This window comes from Cryptomeria japonica, chromosome 6, assembly GCF_030272615.1.
Source record: "Cryptomeria japonica chromosome 6, Sugi_1.0, whole genome shotgun sequence".
Taxonomy (NCBI): Eukaryota; Viridiplantae; Streptophyta; class Pinopsida; order Cupressales; family Cupressaceae; genus Cryptomeria; species Cryptomeria japonica.
The window spans coordinates 655,970,625-655,993,374 of NC_081410.1; the positions used below are offsets into that span (position 1 = coordinate 655,970,625).

At 35.9% G+C, this 22,750-nt stretch overlaps 1 protein-coding gene across 1 annotated transcript in view; it reads left to right on the forward strand.

The window, feature by feature from the left end:
• The first annotated feature begins 1,033 nt into the window (after positions 1 to 1,033).
• The window catches only part of LOC131033201 (DDT domain-containing protein DDR4), a 43,540-nt gene continuing 21,823 nt past the window's right edge, over positions 1,034 to 22,750 (forward strand). Inside the window, exons 1-2 of the mRNA XM_057964358.2 lie at positions 1,034 to 2,780; positions 10,411 to 10,521. Of these exons, the coding sequence (XP_057820341.2) occupies positions 2,505 to 2,780; positions 10,411 to 10,521 (387 nt within the window). The 5' untranslated portion in view covers positions 1,034 to 2,504. The remainder of the gene's footprint in view (positions 2,781 to 10,410; positions 10,522 to 22,750) is intronic.

Genomic DNA, 22,750 nt, shown 5'->3' on the forward strand with positions numbered 1-22,750 from the left:
CCTAAACAAGCTTTTTGAGGAGTCAAGACTTCACAAGCTAGCAAGCTTCTTGATCAATATTCATAATAGAAGAGCCAACATAGAAAGAAATATGAAAATAGGTTAATGTTGATGCTTTTGATCCTTTGCATTGCAAGGTCTCGTGGACATCATTAAAATTAGGTCTCATTGACATCATTAAAATTCCTTCATTCATTCAATACTTTTTCATTTCACATTGAACACATAAAGTGATCCCAAAAATATTAACTCCTAGTGATGTAGAGTGATGCATGCACCTCTAGACACCCTTAGATGCACTACACACATGATAATAAATTAAACATTAAAAAACATAATGTAAGATGTACAACAACTATTTCTTAACCAACAAACTCCTAATAAAAAATTGATAATATATTACGGTACAGGAAAGAAAGAAAGAAAGAAATTTTAACGTCCATGAGGCTAAGGATAGCCTATGGGACAACCTGTCCAATCAAAACCGATTTTTGCAGATCAGTTCTTTGCCTATGCAAGTTGATGATGAGTGCTCCCAGCTTCTTGATATACTCCTCGTTGAATAAACTATACATCATGCTAGCGGTTAAGATATTGACAAACTTATCCCTATTGTCTTTAAGTGCATCACACTCTAAGATAAAATGCTTTTCGGTTTCCACACTCCCGGAGTTGCAAAATGTGCAAACTCTTTCTTCCTAAATCTCTTTTGGCCTTTTCCACTGCCCGATCTCGCATTGAAGTTGATGAGAGTTGATTCTACAACGAACAATAATAATTTTAGCTCTCCATGATATATTACTCCTATGTAGACTTTTTGAAGATGATCATAAACGGAGTTGAACTAATTGATATACTATTGTTTCTTTCTCCCTAACCCAACACTCCAAATTCTCAAAATTAACCAGCTAGACTAGTAACCCTTTCTCAACCCCCAAAAGAACTACCTATCTCAAACAAGAGGAAAGTTTAATCACTTGTTACATTTGGTGGAGGCACATAGACCGAGGCAAAACCGTAAGCCAAGAGAGGCAGCTAACTAGGGTTAAAATATTGCTCTCGCGGCGGACGGATGAGTTAGGTTCTCTAATGTCTTTTTCTTCTCTGCAATGACCATGTCTATACACTGCCAAATTATGAAAGAAACGGTCGCGTCTGTGCCTCTTTTATACAGCCCACGCTTTTGCCGCGATTCGATCTCTTGACCTGCGTCTTCACCCCCTTTCAGATGAGATAAGATAGAGTTAAAAAGTTAAGTCTAAGGAGGCCAAATTGGTCAGCAGGTTCTGTTCAAGCGCAGAATATTCTTCATGTCAAGTTTTTAAATTAATTCTGTGAAGGATTTACAGGTAGCAATGCAGAATATCGTTTTCGTCTTCGTCGTCGTTCTGTGTTGAAGATTTTGTGCCTCGGGAGTTCGTAAATTGTTATGAGAGGGTTTGTGCCGAAAATATAGAGCGAGGATTTCGAAACAAGCTAATTGTTGTGATTCGGCTTTTAATATCCGGACAGGGATTCTTAGGGTTTTATTTCGGTTAGACGAATATTCTGAAGATTCGCAGCCTGCAAGCGACCCGGAGAGTCGAACCTGAGCCAGTGGTGGTAAGCCTTTACAATGCCGAATATTATTGGTCTTTGTTAAAGATTTCTAGGTTTCCAGAGTCTATAAATTATTGCAAGAGGGTTTGCGGATAAAAGACATTGTCGAAACCGAGGCTATTGTGATCCGGTTTGTAAGAATTGGAAGATATAAGGTTTTGCTTTTGCACTAGATTTTTGTGGCGGGGAAGAATTCCAGGGCTACGATGGTGTGAGGATTTTAGTCGAGGATTGAACTCTGGACTAGAGGTAATTAACTCTTACAAAATTTGGGCATCAATGATTTATAGCTGAGAATAGAAGTGATGATAATCTCCCACCAATTACTGCTAGAGGATTTATAGCTGAGAATCAAATTTGGATGAGCAGCTTTACATGTCCACCAGTTTTCTGCTGTAGGATTTCTAGCCGAGAATCAAAAATTGATTAGCGGTGATAAACTCCCAGAATTTATTGCTAGAATATTGGTTGCAGAGAATTGAACTTGGGCTACGTATGATAAACTCCACCGATTTTCTGCTGTAGGATTCCTAGCTGAGAATAAAAAATTGATCAAAGGTGATAAACTCCCAGTAATTTACTGTTAGAAGATTGGTAGCAGAGAATTGAACTTGGACCACCTGTGATAAGCTCCATCAATTTTCCACCGAAGGTATTCTTGCTGCGAATCAAACTTGGACCGGCGGTGGTAAATTCCTCTAATTTACCGTTAGAGACTGTCTAGAGGATCTCTAGCTGAGAGTTAAACTCGGACCAGCGGCATTAAAGTCCCACCAATTTACCGCTAGAGAGCAGTGCAGAGAATTTCTAGCTTAAGTTGAACTTGGTCTAGTTGCAATAAACTCACATCAATTCACCGCTATAACACACTCTGGCAGGCTAATAAGAGGGTTTGTTGGTGTGTGATGATTATGTTGGACGGAGGAGGTGGAGGCCTGTCCCATGCAGAAGACCAGCAGCAGCAGGATAGGAAGCGGCGCCTGGCACGGGCTTGCACTGCCAAGACATCTGCACGTTTGGCTCCCCTCGCACCAACTGTGGAACGCCCCACCCCCCGCAAAAGTAACAGTGAAGACAGGGATTTCTTTACAGTTTTGACGACTCCTCCTCCTCCTCCTCACAGGCGCCGATGGCTGCTTCGCAACATGTGGGAATTGGCCTCTGTTCTCAATTTCTTCCATGTACGTTAATATTCCTTCTCTTTTGGTAAAGACATGTAGGGATTAGAGACTTTAAGCTTCCACATTCTTTAATTGAGACTAGAATAGCTTGTGGAAAAACCAGGCACAAAGATCTTGATGTTCAGTAATTCTGTGACAAATTCTTTTCATGCTCACCTGCCACTCACCCCACTGAATATATTATGAGGCTTAGATCATCTTTATAATTGGATTGATTTACTGCAATCAAATTGACGCGAGGAACATTTTTTCACATTTGGTTACCATCATGGCGATTGCTTTGCCTTAACCTAAACCATGGCCGACCGGACATGCTGAAGTCAATTTTAATTCCTTAGATGTATTAAATCTTAGTCCTAATGTTGCTGTCAACTGCAATATCCTGGCCATTAGTTCCAGTTTTATTGAGACAGTGGATTACTCTGTATTACTTGCCTACCCCGATGTCTTCGTTTGCCTGCTCTGCATATGACCAATCATGACCCGTTGGACTTAAGGGATATTCTTAGATTCAATTTAATTTAGTCTAAACTCCATTATGCAGATAATTGCCAATTCCTAGTCAATGATCATGAGATTGCACCCCAATAAATCATTACATTACAATATATTACTTTTTGAACATAATTACTGGACATTACTACTCTGCCTGAATTCAATTAGGTATTTTCTCTCACAATTAAAAAAATTAGGACATCAATGACCAGTATACCATGGCCTGTGGGACATATATAAGTCCATTTTTTCAATCTCAATTTATTTCCAAAGTTATGCCCGAGTATCATTTACCAGGCATGCGTCAAATAATCACCCAGTCATTACATTCTTCTTCTCGCTTACCATAATTATTTTATTTGGCTATCTTAATTACATTACCTGCTTAATTTTCTAATGCCCCTTCTGCCTTTATCTTTAGCAATTTTGATTGTTGGGCCCTCATTTGTCTTTGGATCCCTGGTATGATTTGTCTTTATAGATGACATTGTCTAACAGAGATTCAACCCCTGTTGGAAATAAGTAAAATAATTCTTGTATGTTCAATTTAATTACATTTTTTAATGATTAATTGTCAATCAGTCAATTACTATTTAAAGTTCCACTAAATCATTTTGAACTTCATATTATTTTCTTACTCAAATAACTTCACTTGAACTCTGTTCAGAGCCACTTAAGCATTGTCACTTGACAATTTTGAAAATTAGAGCCCCCCATATTCTACAATAGTTCATTAAACTTATGCGATTCATTTCTTTTATAATCATTACAATGCAGTATTAATTACGTTGTTGAATGTAGTTGCCACTTGCTGGTCACAAGTTTATGTCACACTCAGTCATTACATTAATCTTTGATTCTCTCTATATATTTTGATTTGTAAGTGAGGGAGAGTCTAAGGAGGCCCTTGCCCATGACAAAAGAAATATGAGATACGTACACCCAAAACTGTTCATCCTGAAGAGAAACCTAACAAACTAAAAGATGATAAACATTCAAATCTTTTATTCTTCCAATGCCCTTCATCAAAGACTCAACATAATTCTTCACCAAACAAGATTTGTTTTAATGTTATCAAGTTTCCACAATCCATAACGAATTAATGTAGTTGTTTCTGGATTCGATTGTGTAAAGAATTTTTTTGCATCAACGTTTCGGATCACACTCTGTGATCCATCATCAGGATGATAAAGAGAGCTCAAGGGTATAAAGATTTTTTTTTTGATTTGTAAGTGATGGGAGTCTATTGGTGCTCTTGCCCATGACAACAAAAATGTGAGATACAAACATTCAAAATTGAAACTAAAGAGAGGCACTCTGAAAAAGGAAAATTTTATCTAAAGAAAAACCTAACAAACTGAAAGATAATAAGATATTCAAGTCTTCTAATGCTAATCATCAAATACTCAGCATTTCTTCATTGAAGAATAAAAAATCAATAATGTGTTGGAAGTAACCTTGTTCCCTTATGAGAAAGAAGAGCCCCCACTGTTCAATGATATTCATCACCAATTGCATCCTTGGCTTCCAAACACAACCTCTCTGCTTCTGATTTCCTTAGTCTACGTTTTTCTGCAGGCCCACAATTAGCTTTGGCTTCTTACATTCTCTCTGAGAGATGGTTAAAATGTCTGTGGATGCAAACTGATCTTCCTTTTTCCTAAAATCCTGGAAGTCCACATTCTTCAAATTCTGTGAATCCTGCAAATAATGCAAATCCCCTTCATCAATAACCTTCTAAAAGCTGCCCTCTGCATCTGGTGGAACTGAAATCTCAAGCTGATCAAAATCATCTCCACTCTTTGAGAGTCTCCTACCAAGCTGACTTCCCTCCACCTTGATAAGGAGTGGAGAAGAATGAACATATATTTAGTCAGAAGTGCCATGGTTTTCCAAACAAAATCTACATCTGAACTACAATATTTCTGAAAACAGACAACACGAGAACCCAAGTAATTCTTAGGAGGACACTGTTATATTGTGCCCCAACTGTTGGCAGAAAAACACCTGAGAAGCAGTCCCTCAAAGTTCACAAATTGAGTCCAGTAACCTTGAGAGGACAAAATCCTTCGGGAATAACAAATTGCTCACCTTTTCTTCTACGCGTTCAGTCAAAACAGAATTTCTCATAACCAAATGGTGGTTATACAGACAAATCCACATTAGGAACTTTGTGATAAGGGCAACAGCAGGATCCAAAAAAGATGTCCAAGTGCTTACAAAGACACCAACCTTTCAAAGAACCAAGGGCCTTTTCTCACACAAATTCATGATCCTCAATTGACCCAAATTAAACAAGGCATTTTCTTATCCAACAATGAGAGAGAGGGTTCTGCGACCTTGTTCCAAACTAGATTCATATTTATTTATTTCATTATTTCAAATTCAATATGTTATATTTAATTTTAATATTTTTAGTTTTAATATAATATATTTGAACTTCAATACTAGATTTATGTTATTTGAATTTCATCACGAATTTTCCCCAATTTTTATCAGTTGATGAATTTGTTCTGAAATTTTATCTTTGTCGAACTCGAATACAAACACAAACCTTGTGACATAGGATCAAACCATCCACAGCTGTACAAGAACTGGAAACAAAGTTGGCCTTTGTGATTGAGGCTTCGCCTCGTCTGTCTGCTTCTCTGTCATCACGCCAAAAGCAACTGCTATGTGGCCATGTACTACAAACCCTATTCACCTTCACACTCATCTTACCACTAACCATTGCATTTTTAGCAGCTTTTTATAACTTTATTTTTCCATATTGCTTTATTACTTGAATTAACAATTACCTACCTATACTAATCAAGCTGTGCTAAGACTTTTTCTTGAAAAGTTCAAAAATTAGGGCCTGATCTACTTTCAAGGATGGACATGCAAATTAGTTCTCATATATGAATTTGAATAAATATAAATTTCAATATGGCAGTGAATTTCCACTCACTGATTATGAGTTTGAGGCCCACCTAGTCATTAGGTAACTCTAAACTGCTTATCCTGTTCAGATCCACACAAGCATTGGCCCATTTTTAATATTAAGTCTCAGTTACTATTGGAACTGGACACATACATATGCACTGCACAAGCAGAAGTCAGTCTATTTAAATTCTTTCTATTCCAGTGTTTACCTGAGGTTTTTAAAACGTTTTGGGGATGGTGGACAGGGACAGAATGTTCTTATACATGCCTATTCTTTTGCAGATTTTGGAGGGTACGTCTCCCAAATGTTGGTGACATTCCTTGTGATGTTGCCCATTTATGGGGACTCTGGGAGGATGTTAGGCTGTCCTCGACATCCCTCTGATGCCCTAGGATGCTGGGACATCCATCAAGGGCATCAAATAACACAGCCAAAAAAGTGGCCTCAAAATTCTAAAAACTCTAGAAACCAGAAATATCTTAGCCTTAAAACTGCAGTGTAATTGTTAAACGGGCCTCAAATCCCCCCTTCTTCACAACATTCCAATACCCATTGACCGTCTCTTTGCAGGAATCCAACCCCCATTGTGTGCCTCAATACAATTGAAAAAACTCAAAAGCATGTGGGTATGTAGATGGTATCATGGAATTTTCCCTTTGTTGAAGACCTTTTCCATTGAAATTTTGTTAAATGGGGACTGCCCATTTTTATTTTATGTAAACTCTACTGGCAGTATGTGACAGAAGGGCTGATCAGGAGTTTACAGCTCATTAACTCAGTAAGGGTTCGAATGAATTGAGCTTATTGAAACCCGTCTTTTTTAGAATGGTCCTTTTTATCAGACAGTGGAGGGAAGGGTCAGTGGAGATTTATGACTTGACAATCAACACTGTTATAACTTATCGGCAGTGTAGTGTGTACTCAATTCTGTACTTATTAATTAGTTTGTACATTTTGTGTATATTAGGGTTATATATATTACATATAACTCCCTAAGTTACCAGTTCATCAGAAAACCTAGCCATATCTGGGTCTGATTTGAAGCTGGCCCAGATTCTGATGTAATGTCCCCTACCTGATTAACATAATTTACCTATTTCAATATACTAAAATTGATTGAGAGACTAATCATGAGAACCAGTCATTGATATTCTTCAACTTATTAGTTATTAAGAAGGGCTTATTTATCTTCCTCATTAGATAATTAAATTCATTATTCATATTTCTTAATATAGATATCAAACCCTGCTACTACTTCAGTTTTAAGGGAGAAGGGTCTATGTATGTTACCAAAGCGCTTAGAGACCAACTACAATAGGTTCCCTCAAAGTTTACAGATCCAAGCCCTTACCTATCTTGGGTCTATACCCTCAAGGCTTATGGGTCGATGATCCCCACCCTATCTTGAGACTTAACCTATTGCTTGGATTTAGACTGCCCCTCTTTGGAACATCTCATTCCCATCTTCTTAAATACTGGCAGTAATAACATATTTAGACTATAAGCATACGGATTTCTTATGTATTATGAATATATATATGAAATTAAGTATGTCTGTCATACATATTGCAGTCCATACTAATATTACTATTTAATTTTGTATGAGCATACTAATTTCTTATGTATTATGAATATATATATGAAATTAAGTATGTCTGTCATACATATTGCAGTCCATATTAATATTACTATTTAATTTTGTATGAGAATGTTATTGGGCTTCATATATTAAGCATACTTATTAAACACATCCCCATGCATACCACCAAGAACAAGGATGTTACTGCTTGTAACTTAATAGCAGTTTTGATCTGATCTGATCCATGGTGATGTTACTGGATGCTTTGATTACTTTATATCTCTTAATGTGAGGGAGAAGTCCCACCTTTTCATCATGCATGCCCTTTGGCAAGAGAGACACCCTTTCACCATTAGCGCCCTTTGAAAAAGTGCAACTCTTCATTATTTCTGCCCTTTGAAAGGGACATAACCTTTCATAATCAGATGTGCACTTCTTCTTTAAATCAGATGTGCACTTCTGATTTCTACATTATCTCCCTCCTCAAATGAGGTTCTCTTCTTCCTTTTATATCTCACGTTTGAGGGAGTCGCAAGTTATCATTTCATTCCTTTTGACCATTCATTAACTTTAATCAAATTTTAATTATATTCTTTTATATTTTTATTCTTTTGTATTTTAATTTTATTATTATCATTCATTATTAAATTATATTTCAAAGTGGGGACATTACATCTGATTTGAAACACTTGGGAGTTTTTCAGGGTCCTGTCAAATAGGTCTGGATCTGCCCAGAACAAACCTCAGCAAACGTAAAGAACCCAAGCAAACCCGCCTGGAAAAGCCAAATTTTATCAATTTTAATTTTAATTTTATTCCTCTTTTGATTGGGCTGTAGATGAGAGAAATATACATATTGATTGTTAGGGTGTGCTTGCTAGCATTGAGAAGTGGTTCTGTAAAGGTGAAGGATTGTGTTGTTCTGTTGGCATATTACAATGGAATCTCCTGTTTTATCTTCTTCTGTTTTTGTTTAGTTATGCTACCAAATGGCCCTTGGGATACAGTGTCATATCATCTTGCAGTGTGCAAATATACTGTTTGATAATCGCACAATTGGCTATGTTATTATTTATGCTACCAAATGGCCCTTGGGATACAGTGTCATTTTATATTGGAGTATGCAAATATACTGTTTGATAATTGCACAATTGGCTATGTTATTATTGTCAAAAACAAACTTAGCTCAGGCACCTCTTCCCACTAATGGTATAACATAAACAATAGTAATTATGAAGGAAAAACGAGAAGCCACATATTTAATTTATAGAGATGTATTGAGAGTAGGCCCCTCAGGAGATGAAAAAGCTGCCAAATGAAATGGGTGCACAATTTGTTTTAGCTGGTCAATCCCATCTCCTTGTCACTGCGGTGTTGTTGTTATCCCATTTTTTACATGTTTTATTATTTTAATATTGAATGATGTATACTTATCATGACATTTGAGTTTGATAAATTGACATTGAAGTCATAATTTTTAATTTTTATGATGGTTTTGTTTATTTTATGATGCTAGGTGGTATTATGTATAATTTTATGATTGTTATATGTTTTTTGTACGGATGAACCCAAAACAAATAGAGAACCCTTTATTTTTGGCTGTATCTGTTTACCTGACCTGGACAGGCAACTGAAATATATTTGTACCCTGCCGCCCCCAAAATTTAGGAAAATATTTGCTCTACTTCCATCCTCAAAGCTTGGAGAAACACTGGTTTGCTTATCGTTCCAAGTCTAGTCATTATGTTACCCATTTAACTCAATTACTTTGACTACGTACCCTGAAAGCTCTCCTCAGGCATTAAAAAGTTCAAAAACTAGGACCTCATTTACATTGGAAGCATTGATTCTATTTGTAATTAAGACCTTTATCTATGATGATTGCATATCTAAGATAGCTTCAGCCTCATTGCAGGTTTTTTATTTAGTCTTATTTCTGCTGTGATGGTCAAGTTGCAAATTACTGTTAACAATATTTTAATTCCATTGAGTTATTTTATTGCTCTACAGTTCTTGCATTCCCTGATTACTTCACTTGACTACCTTGCTCAAGTTCAATCATTTTAAAGTTGTGGCCTTATCTACATCTGGAGTTCTTGTTACTTTGTTTCTGTTCTTAATAAAAGCTGTGTTTACATTGATCACATTTATCTAGGAAAGCTTGAACCTTGCCGCAGGTTTATGTTGATACTTGAATTACTTGTCTTTGAAAGCTTCAATCCTGCCTCAGGTCATTTATTTCATCTGAATACCATTGTTACAGTCAATTTGTTATTCACTGGTATCTAGTGTGAGTCCTATGGTATTGCTGCATAACTTAACATTCTTGCTTCATTTTTTTACATGTAATTTAATCTTTCTTCTTTATGGCAGTCTATTGACACTTACTAGTCACAAGTTCAAGTCTCTCTGAGTCATCATCCAATTACTTTTTTCCTCTGCAAATGCCTTTTTCACAGGTCTTAGGGAGCTTACTTGATTTCCCTGCTAAGGTCCACTCAGGAACTTTCTTTAAAATCATGGCCTTGAATGCTTTTGAGTTCTGGCCATTTTGGTTTTTAGTATGTTAGTGATGTATATATTTTAATCACACTTGTCTATTAATATTAATATAACCAACATTTGTGCAGGTTTTTCGGTCTGTTATCAATATAAATGTTGAATTCACTGCCGAGGAGTTGGAAACTTCTTTGATTACGCCGAACAACTTGCTGGACGATATACACATACCACTATTGAAGGTGTGGATTTCTGTATTGTGTACTTCCATTTTTAACATTTTCATTTCAGCAGCTTGACCTGCATCCTTATTTGAATTATTTAGTAGTCGCCAACATTTTCATAGGGACATCCCCTGCAAGTGACTGGACTGCACTAGCATTTCTTCTAGATTGAAAGTTATATTTTTACTTTATTGTTTTGCAATTTTTCTTTATATCTCTAGGTTATCACAAGAACAAAACTACCTTGTATGAGCTTGGGCAATTTTGGTAGTAAGTGCTCATCTTACTTTCAGGGCATGGCCTGGTGCAGATACTGAATTACAACAAGTTAGCTCTTTTTTCATAATATCTGAAGGGGTTTGTTGTTAATTAATTGTGGTGTTAGTATATTTTTTTTTTCTTTGCAAATTACTTTGCTCACTTTCAATTCTATTGTATTGTATTGCAACTATTATTAGTATTGTTGTTGTATTGAGTTCCATTAAGGTCTTGTGTGCCTTTTGGGTATTTTCTTAAATGTTGTTTTATACATCCTCCTTTTTTGTTTGTAAAACCCCTACTAATTTTTCACAAAATTTCTCTCTGTTCTTGCCTTTAGAGGTTTGAAACACACAGTTTGCTTGTAAGGATTTTATGATTTCCAATTCCAAGATTATAAGCAGTGTAGAAATTTAGATTCAGTATGCAAAGAGATTATGAAGTAACAGAACCTTGAAGTCTTATAATGAATGAAATTTCTTCTGTTTAATAGTATTGTTGTTGTATTGAGTTCCATTAAGGTCTTGTGTGCCTTTTGGGTATTTTCTTAAATGTTGTTTTATATATCCTCCTTTTTTGTTTGTAAAACCCCTACTAATTTTTCACAAAATTTCTCTCTGTTCTTGCCTTCAGAGGTTTGAAACACACAGTTTGCTTGTAAGGATTTTATGATTTCCAATTCCAAGATTATAAGCAGTGTAGAAATTTAGATTCAGTATGTAAAGAGATTATGAAGTAACAGAACCTTGAAGTCTTATAATGAATGTAATTTCTTCTGTTTAATAATGCTCAGAAATACACAAAAGTATGTATAACAAAATCTTGATGAAAACAGTTGCACCTTATTGGCAGCAGCTGATAGAAACCAGAATTAAATTGATGCAAGAGTTAATGTCTGTGTTTGGAGGCGCTAGACATTAATATACCCAAGGACTTGATCTAGAATCCAGAGATAAATGTATCCACGGATGGAGCCTTCAACAGATTCTTTCAGCAACTAAACTCTCAATTCATGTAACAGGTTGCAGTAGCAAACAAACTTCTTTAACTTCAAACTTCGACAGAAACAAATAATCTATGCCAAATTGAATACCCTATGCTGAACACACTTCAATATTAACCGCGATTTTACCTTCAAGAATGAACCTGTAGGCAGAGGATGGTACTCGCTCCAGGTGAAGGTAACACAATGCATAGAATCACTGTCATGCCAGGAAAAGGAAGGAGAATTGCTTCTTGAAATCACCAATACCAGCCTTCCCTGTTCAGAGGTATACTCCACAAAATATCCAACCAAACTCAGGCTACATACAAATCGGACAGCACAGGAGACTCACAGTATGCAAAGAACTGAGATCGCCACTGCCAAATTATGAAGTCGCTGTCCTAAGCAGTTCTCAGTCCAAAATGAAATTGTGCCATAACATAATCCTTCACACACTTATGCAAGGGCTTGCGTTCAGGAGAATATCCATACAAACAAGTTCTTCATTTCAACTAACAAGCTTTTCCCTTCATATTCCCTTTCGATGAATATACAGCCCGCAACTTTAATATTTACTTCAAAGAAATGGTCTTTATTTGCCAATGAACAAACAGCCGCACTTTATAATTTTCCTTTATTGTATCATCAATAAGAATAATGCTCTTATTTTTCTTTTTCACCACTTGATGAAAGCAACCAATAGCTTTCACACCAATAACAAATTAGACATTTAAAATGTAAATTGATCGCCATTAAAATTTTTTAGGACCATAAAATATTATATTCAGGCGAGATACCTATTGTAAAGGGTGAAAAATTAGGGTTTCACCCTTAGATGTAGTAAAACCACTAATTTTTGCTTAGGGACCATTACATTAGGGAAAGATAGAATTTGATAGATCTAAGCGGCCTAAAAGACCAAGATTTTGATCAGAGGTTTTAGATGTGTCTCTTCTTCCCTTTAAATTGAATTGATTTAATTAAAGATGCTGAAATTAAGGCAAATTTATGTAAATTGAAGCAATTATGCATAAACAGTGAGCTACAAGAGTCAAACGGAGCCACGAACTTGGATTTGAATAATAAATATGTGAGTGTTTAGATCTGTTCCCAAAAGGTTGACCTAAATTATTGGGACCAGAATGCTAGTCGCTCCGTTCCTCCGAACTTTTTGCCGTCCGAAAGGGAGCTTGTTTGTCTCTGCGAATAATGTCGATCCTGAAAATTACAGCTCTGTACTTGTTCTTGCACACAGTAGAGAAGGGAAAATGGTTGGAAATAGGGGTTTGCCTTAGGTCAAACCTCGGTTTTAGAATTAACTATGAAATAGAATTGAAATATAAATGAAGTGTTGTAATGGAAATGATTTTCTTTTGAGGGAAATGCTGAAAATGTTTGAAACACTAATGGTATACCTCTTTATGAAGTTTTTTTTGTTGGATTATTTGTCATTGATGTCTAAGGCTGAATTATATTTGAGCAGCTTAAGCTGCTTGAATGCTTGGTTGAGCCAGCTGACTGTGTGCTAGCTTGCTTCAGCTAACTAGCTGTCTACTTGTTTGAGGTGCTTGTTTGCTTGAATGTTGTTTGAGCTGACAGTGTGTGTACCTACTTGTCTTCTTCAGCAGCTAAATCAGCTTCTTATGCCACATCACTATGCTTTGGTGGGACCTGTCTCTCAGCCTCCTTTGCATTTTTCTTGAGACAACAATTTTGTTATTCGATGATAATTAGTGGTGCGTGGTGGTGTCTTTTTAATATTTCTGAATTGTGCGTTACTTCCTTTTGGAAGTCTAATTGTGCCATTGTGCTTATTTATTTGGCACAGGCCACGATTTGTATTGATCAGCATTTTTTTTTTAAAAAAAAAATGTAAGGAGGTGCATTTTTTTTTATGTGCCCGCTATTATTTTTCAAAACGGCTTTCTGAATTTGTGGGCAGAGTAAAATAAAAAAACGTCTGTCGCATGAAGAGAAATGAATTAAGTGTGGTAATTTGAGCTGTGTTTGTGCATAAAATTTGCTTCAGTTCGGTGCACCTTTTGGGTATATCATGGGTTACATGTTAGAAGGGAATGATCATTATGGCGCCGTCTCATTTTCAGTTAAGTGTGTGTGCAATGGTATTGTCGAGTTCTGAAGATAGTGAATTAAAATATATGAATTAAAAAATAAAAACAACTTATTTGATAGTCAAGAAACATGTCTTTATTTTTTTTGGCTGCTTGAAAGACGTGGAGACGGCGATTTATTTTTGGTGTAAAAAATAAAATCTCTCTTTTTCTGGGCATATATTTTTTTTGTTTTAGTGACTATACTCTAGCAGAATGATATACCTGATAAAGAATTTTGAATTGCCTATTTTTGAGTGGAAGAAACTTGTGGGCTTATTTAGTGCAGTAACACCCCTTATAGAATAAGTTTTTTTGATGGCCATCATGGACGCCCCTTATAGAATAAGTTTTTTTGATGGCCATCATGGACGCCCCTTATAGAATAAGTTTTTTTGATGGTCATTGTGGGGTTTTATAGATAGGCTAAGAAATTTTTCTGTATGCGGCTACTAATTTTTCTGGGTGTGTTGAGAGGTGAAAGTATAATCTTTTTCACTGTGTATTGTGGCCTGGGAAGAATATGAACTAAAAGTGAGTGTTGTGAGTTATAATGTTATATATTTCAAGCAAAAAAGAACAACGCTGTGTTGTTGGTTTTGAGGCGATGAAGTTGGCAGATGGACAGTATGTTATTTGCTTAGCGCATATGTTGGGTCTCTAGAGTTGATAGATTTTTGAAGTGAAATTTTTTACAGTCAACAGAAGTAATATCTGAAGCTGTGTGTTCTTGTGAACAGCTATCGGGGTATAATATGCTCATATTTTCTGATTTTTTTTTGTGTGGAGAACTATTTTGAGACAGTTTTCGGAGTGCTTTTGTCTTTGCTGTGTGGGTTTATATTCTGAAAGGTGTAATTAACTCTTATGTTTGTAAATTGGAGCCCTTTTTTGAGGTTGGTGCCTCTTTTATGGAGGTTGGTGCCTTTGATATTTAGAGTTGTTGCTCTTGGAAGGTGAAGACTTCTAGTGAGTTGTTGCTCACTCTTGTAATCTGGGTTGCAGCCCTGTGTTTTCCTTGAAGTGAATAGATTTCTCTTATGCCGTGGTTTTTACTCAAAAGGGTTTTTCCATGAGAAAATTTTGTGTCATTCTTCTGATGGTGGTTCTTGTGTATGATTTGATTTATTGCAGTCTCTAAAAGGGTAAAATTGTAGAATACTGATTCACCGCCCCTGCCCCCCACCCCCCCTTTCACAAGAAATTAAGGTTTCATGTAGATAGTCTTTATAAAACATAGAACATGAATGTCATCTCCAATGCTTGAATCTTGACTTTACTTTTGCTCCAATGCTTGAAAGAAGACTGATTGCTTGCTCACTTGAATTTGCTAGATGTAATTGAGATCTTGAATTCGTTAGTGCTTATCAAAATGAGAGGGGCAGACCTCTTTTTATACATGCTAGTCGAAAAACAAATTAATTTTCCGACATGAGCCCACACGGGATTTAGGTTCTCGCTCTAATCATGCTATCGTTACGAGGCCCCAAAATGGGCCCTTTTGGAGAGGACTAGGGTGCTAGGCGCTCTGGTCTTGGACATTAGAGTCCCAGGATCTTGGGGAAGGAAATGCAGATGATAAAAATTTGAGTAAAATGCATAGTGTGAGCAGAATCAGGGCTTCAATTAGGGCTTAGGGGATGACCGCCAAGGTGAGGGCTGAAGTGAGGACAAAATTGTAAAGGGAGTACAATTTAGGACACTACACCTATAATGAAGATTTTCCATATTAAACCATACACCTGCAAATTTATCACCAGTGGAGACTTTACAAATTTGAAGACATTCTGCAAATTCACTATTAAGGCACATGTGAAATATTTGAATGATATTTCCTGCAACTAGCTAGGATAGATTGTTGCACTACCAAAACCAACAAACCAATAGGGTTTTCATCCAATGGTTATAGCTCCAAAAAGCTCTCCAAACAGAAATGAGAAATAAACCAAGCATAATTGAAATGAGCCTCTCATTGCCTATTTATAGCCACCTGGAGATGATCTTTTAAATTCCCTTATAATTTCTTTCAAATTCTTCTTTAATTTCTTTTCATATTTCCCTCTTACTTTTAGCTTTAGCCAAAGGGAAATAATAAAGTGACCCTTTCTAATTCCTTATTGACATAACATTAGTCACTTAATGGCCTTATTGAATAATTAAAATAAGTTGTCATCAATTTTATTTACTTTCAACAACTTAATTTTAAATTATTTAAATTCTTCATTGACATAACATTAGTCATTTAATGACCTTAATAAATAATTAATATAAGTTGTCATTAACTTTATTTATTTTCGACAACTTAATTTTAATTATTTAATTATATTTATTGGCCAGATAAAAGGGTACATTACATTGTTTTTGCTGATTGTGCTTTCTGTTGCCATTATTGTAAGGTCCATGGTTAGGCAAGTTTTCTGTTGCCATTATTGTAATGTCCATGATTAGGCAAGTTTTTGGTTATTATGAGAGGATTGAAATTATTTCAATTGTTTGATTGTGGATCAAAGGTTTCTTAACCATTTCATAATGAATTGCTAATGAAATGGCTTGAAGGAAGGTCCTTATTTATTTTGAACCATCAGTTTGTGGATGAAGGTTCCAAGCTCTCTATGGACCTAGTCTTTGATTATTACACATGGCATTCTTGAGGGTACTTATCTGGTTCTCATCAAGGCCAAAACTAGCCTTGAATATCATTTGTCCCTGCTTTTCATGGGATTTTTTAATATTATTTGCTTTCTGTTTTAAATGGGTTTTTGTAAAGCAACGCTTTTGCCTGTTTTAGAGGTCCTAGGTCCAAAGTGAACAAATTGTACCAATTGTTGAATTTTCAGCACTGTCATTCGGGCAGTCTACTTTTGAGCAGCCCACATGGATTCAGACACTAAGAACAAGAAGACAAATGCATGAGAATGCAGACATGGTACTGATAGATGACCCTGAACTAGTATAAGTACTTTGAGAAGAAGTGAAAAAGGGTCATCACACAAAGAGGCATAAAGGGAGACCAACCTATCATTGCTGTAAGAGAGAGTTATGCTTTTCTAGCTTAAGTTCACTGAGTGATACTTTAGTTGAACTTTATTTAGCTCCTTCATGCTTTTCTGTAGCTCTCCTAAATTTACATTAGGGCATCTTTTTGCTTTCTATAAAGCATGTCTTTATGCATTTCAATTTTCATTTTGTAATCTTTATTTTTGAGTAATATAACATATCTTTCTTGCTGCTCTCGTTTGTGGAAGGTGTTCTTGTTTGCTGTTTGATTTTGCAGGTTTGTGTTGCAAAATTCAACAATTGCTACTATTGAAGAGGAGTTTATTGGATGAGTCTGAGAAAGGAAAGAGACAGAAAAGGAGATAGGATCTGTTTTAAATTCAATGAATGAGTATACAAAGGAATCTTTTAATGATCAAGCTGAGCAAATCACATCCTTAAAAAGACAGCTGAAGGTGGCATGAAAAAGTTAAAGAACACCAGAGACAAGTTATTGTTTTGCCAGAGTCTCTCATTGTGAGTCTACGTAGAGAAGGAATTACAACATATTTACTTAACGCTGATAGTTCTATATGGAATGTCTGATCAAATTTCTAAGGTGAAAGATAGAGCAATCTAATCCAGATGGTTTAATTAGAACTGCCCAGTCTAGCAGCCTGCACCATACTTCACACCTACCCATGCACAATGGAAGCAATTTTAATGCAAAACAACAAATTTATTAACTTCCTGTAGCTGATTTTGATTTGCAACAAAATAACATAATGCTGTAGTGGCTCTGGGCTACTCCTATAGCTTGCTTTCTACTAACTCAAAACAAGGCTTTCTTCACACCCATTTTTCTTAATACAATCCCCTTTTCACATTCAGGGGTGCTACTCCTATAGCTTGCTTTCCACTATCTCAAAACAAGGCTTTCTTCACAACCATTTTTCTTAATACAATCCCCTCTTCACATTCAGGGGTTCCTCATCTCTTTTTTATCTCCCAACTCTAAAACCAGTTTTCCAACAGAGATTCACATGTAATAGAAAATAAAGTTGGTCAATAGACTCTTACAGCTCTTGTCACCAGCCAATGATGAACAGTCATACTCATAAATGGATTGGTCTCCTCCAAGGAAGAATGAATAGTCATGTAGCCACAAGGATGATAATTGGCCATGGAAAAGTGCCACATAGTTAAAGAAGCTCAAGCAGCAATAAAAGATCATGCAGCCTCTACTATTGAAAGTGCTCATCCAAGAATGGCACATGATCAGGGAATACAGTAATGCAACGCTTTAATTGGCAAGGAAGATGTTGAATAGCAACAACAAAAGTTCAAGGGTCAAAGTAATGGCCAGCCACATAAAAGGAAGAAGAAATTGCAGCCTAGCAAGAAAGGATAACCCAAATAGAAGAGAAAGCAACCAAGAAAACTCTCAAGAACAGGTAGAAAACTTAGCTGCCATGTGTAGAAAACTCTGCCACAATCATTGCTCAATGTCTACATTGCTGAAAGCAGTAAATAATGTGAGAAATAGACTTGACCCCTCTGTTGCTTATTTAAGAAAAGGCATAAAGCTTCTTAAATGAGATATCTGACAGTTGACAAATAAAGAATTCAAAACATAATCTAAGTTTCGGGTTTGGGTTCGAGAGTTTGGTTCAATGGTTCGACAAAATTTTGAAAAGGGGTTTGGGTTCGATGGTTCGACAAAATTTTGAAAAGGGGATTGGGTTCATTAGTATAATATATATATATATATATATATATATATATATATATATATATATATATATATATATATATATATATATATATATATTGGAGTCTATGCCATCATAAAGTTTACCCAAAAAATGCTGATCAATATCAGCATACCTAATCATGTCGATGATGGGCTCAGTGAAATTCAAAACATTTTACACATGAGCCCCAATGCTTATACTTTTTTGGGCTCTTTTTGTGCTTGACTGCCGCCATACACTCCACAAGTTGTTGATGACCATAGAACTCAAGGGCCTCTCACAACTTCACAAAGTTCTTTTAAGACGATTGTGTGACATGCAAAACAAGTGAGTTTCAACAACCTAACATAGCATTAAAAAATACATGTCACATATGAACATTTAAAAAAAATTAAAAATATATTAAAAACAAAACTTTAATCACCTTCGACAACTTTGACTTCGAGGTGGTCCTGAAGATGCCTTGTGACATATGATGAGTAGTAAGAAACATTTAGATCTCCTTGCCCTTTGTGTAGATTTGTTTAATCCACTCAATTTTTGTGCCAATCTTTTGCAATATCAATTTTTAGTGTATTGCACATGTCCAAAAAATGTGACTATATGTATCCTCTACCATAGACCCAACTGCTCTACAATTTTTAGTGTAATCCATTATGACTTGGACAACATTTTTAGACCCCATGATTTCAATGGTTTCTATGAGGATATTGGCAATGAAACTTGCATCTTTTACTTGCTCCTCACAATACATCTTCAAAAGCATCGCTTCTTTAGGGGATATTGCTATAACATTGATCCATGATCTATTTTTACATTCATTCCATCCATCAAAAATGATGGACACACTTGTTTCAAGCCATGTATCCTTGATTACTCTCAATGATGTCTCTATTTAAACTTTCTCCTTTGCCTATAATGTGGTTCACACCATTTCCTACCTTGGATTAACATAATCAAGAGGTGTATTGTGAAGGGTTGTCATTATATCTTTCCAATAAGGTAATCTAAAAAGGTTGACAGGAAGCCCATTACCATAAATGCAACAAGCAATGCTCTGATTTGCAATCTCCCTCACTTCATTTTTTACAGTCTCTACTTTAGAAGAAGGTTGTGTTGGCATGAAAGGATGTGTGCTAGCCAGTTGCGATAAGCTACTAGGAGGTTTTGTGCAAGCTTCTTTTGACAAAAGGATGTGACAGAGACTTTGATCTATTACTTGGCACGTCGACATCCTCTTGTTTTTTAATATAAGCTAATATTTGTTTCTTTGACAATCCTTATTTATTTGCCTTAGGGCAAAGTTTATTCCTTGTAAAGGAATAGCGCAAAAGTGAGCTTTCACTCCAAAATGTGAGCTCTTCTACTCTATTCCACTTAGGCTACAATGCCATAGATAACCCCCATCACTAGGAAGTTGTTGAATCATTGTTGTATGTCACCAAAGAGGTAATGATGCATCAAATTTAAAAGAACTCTCCACATTTCAGGCAACAGAGCTAGAACTTCTATCCCTTTTGTATGAACCCAAAATATTTTTTCTTACAAATTAACAATGGTACATGTAATGCCCTGCTAAGAAACCCTAAAGGATACAACTACAAACACTTGAAAAAATTGCAAAATATATATTTTTTAAACAATATAGAACACATAAACGAATGAAATAACATTGCAATAGAAGCTGCACAAACGGAAGACTTAACTCAAACTCCTAAATGGTTTCCCAACATGAATTACTTAATTAAACTAATCATTACATAAGAACAATTAATCCATTTAAGAAATAGTTTTAACCATTAGGAACTTAGTTATACTAAACAATGATTGATTCATACCTTGCATGAGATAACACTAACATTTGTATGTTTCATTTATGATTAAACATTCAATTACATTACATTAATGAATTTAATTAAAGATGTCAATCCTATCATCTAAATCTCTTCATAATACATTGTTTTTACATTGCAAGGATAACGTAATATTACAACTGCACTTAAAACATCAAGTCTCATAATAATACATAATGATTACATCAAATTACAACTGTTGTAAAGACATACATATAAACATATGATACAATCGACCACAAAGGTCCAAGAGATAAAAATATGATCCGAGGAGAACAAAGAGGATCCAACTAGTACAATAGATTGAAGCAAATCCAAGAGATACACCTGGAGCACTTGCAAAGCTAATCCCTCGCAAGAAAGCATGAACAAAATACCCAGTGGAAAGTGGCACTATCACCCGACCATGTGGCCCAAAAAGGAACCACCCCTCCATGCTAGGAGATAGTAGTAAGGCCCTCAAGCAAACCACAACAAAGCATCACATGGTCTAACATGTATATCAGGTACTCACAAGGCGTAAGCATACAAATATGATTCTCAGGAGAGTGCTCCAAGCAAAGCCAACACAAGACTACACACTAGTGAACATAAGGGAAGAGTGTCATTGCATAGTTGGTATGGGTTATCTTGGCAGGCCTCCATAGGCCTTGGCCCCATCCTGGGTTATCCTGGTAGCCTCTCCCAAACCTCCGACCCCCATCCATGACTCATGCGGACCCAACAAACCTTTCATGAAGACAAGGTAGTTGGTTTGCCATTCCAAGTCTTCTCACTGCATCTCGAGTCTGGAGTAGCACTCAACCATTAGCGAGGCACAATTAATCTTGATTAATGTTTGAAACCCAACCCCAGTGTATTAATTAAGTTATCACTTATCACCCAACTTCCAAGGGGTAATCCTGGCAGCCACTTTGGGCCCCGACCCCCATTTAGAAGCCACTCTTTCTTATGACACTACACAACCTCCAAGGAACTCCAAGGCAAAATACAAAAGCCAACTAACACAAGGAGTTCAAAAACAAAACTGAAGAAACATTGGTCATACCAACCTTCTACCAAGGTTAAACCAACTGGAGGTGTGAAACGAACAACTGGTCTATTCACAAGACAAGACCGCAACCAAAATAAAGCAAGCACGACCACAATCAAAACTTAACCAAATCAACTTGCACAATAGACCCGCATTCATCAACATTCCCACATAACACGAGAATGACTCTTTCACATCAACACCAAAATCCACCAATCGGAGTAAATACTCAAAAGGAACACTTGCACTCTAAGCACATCCATGTTAAGGAATCATTACGATCACTCAAAATTTAATTAAAAGCTAATGTTATCTAATTGCAGCTCTTTCAATGAATTGACTCCTTCATGATAAGAAAATCCACAATGGAACAACGCATAAAAAGGGTTTAAGTAAACACACACCCAAATAGACTCGCACAATACTTGATTTAAAAACCATACACCCTTTAAAAGAATAAAAGCAACTCGTAGACTAAATAAGCCATCATATAAAACAAATATAAATCTTTTCCAATTTTAAATTTTTAAGTCAATTTGGCTATAACAAATTCCGTTTGCATTCAAATTTCTAATTAATGAAAATAACAATAAAATACATTTGAATACTAAATTCATTATTTAAACCAAAATAAATCTTTTCAATTAAAAATCATATCGACTAAACTTAATTGGTGACTATTCATATAGCCTTTATTTTCACTAAATAAATTATCATTGCATCGAATCAATCTTTGATATTTAATTCATATTAGTAATTCCAAAATACATATTATATATATACACATATATGAATATATATTTCAATATATATATATATATATATATCTATATCTATATATATATTTATTTATTAAATTCGAAATGTGAAAACCATTTTAAAAATCAATATCCCACTAAACTTCATAATTAATTTAAAATTACAAATTTATATATACATATAGACACATACACACACACACACATATATCACATTTTAATAAATATCGAAAAGCACATGGCGGAAATAATTTTTTTAAAACAACGAAACAACACTGCCCAAATTTTTTTTCCACAACATGGAGAAAGGGGCGTCCACGATAGTGGAGAGCTCCCCCCATGGTGTGGGGTGAGGAGCCTCCACATGTCGTGGAGAGTCTCCCCCCTACGGCTATGGTGAGGGGACACCACAACAGTGGTGCCGTCTTCCCACCACGGTGGGTAGAGAGGCACCACAACTTTGGTGCCCTCTCCCCACAACGTGGTGTTTGGGCTCCACGCCCCCCCACGTAATCTCCC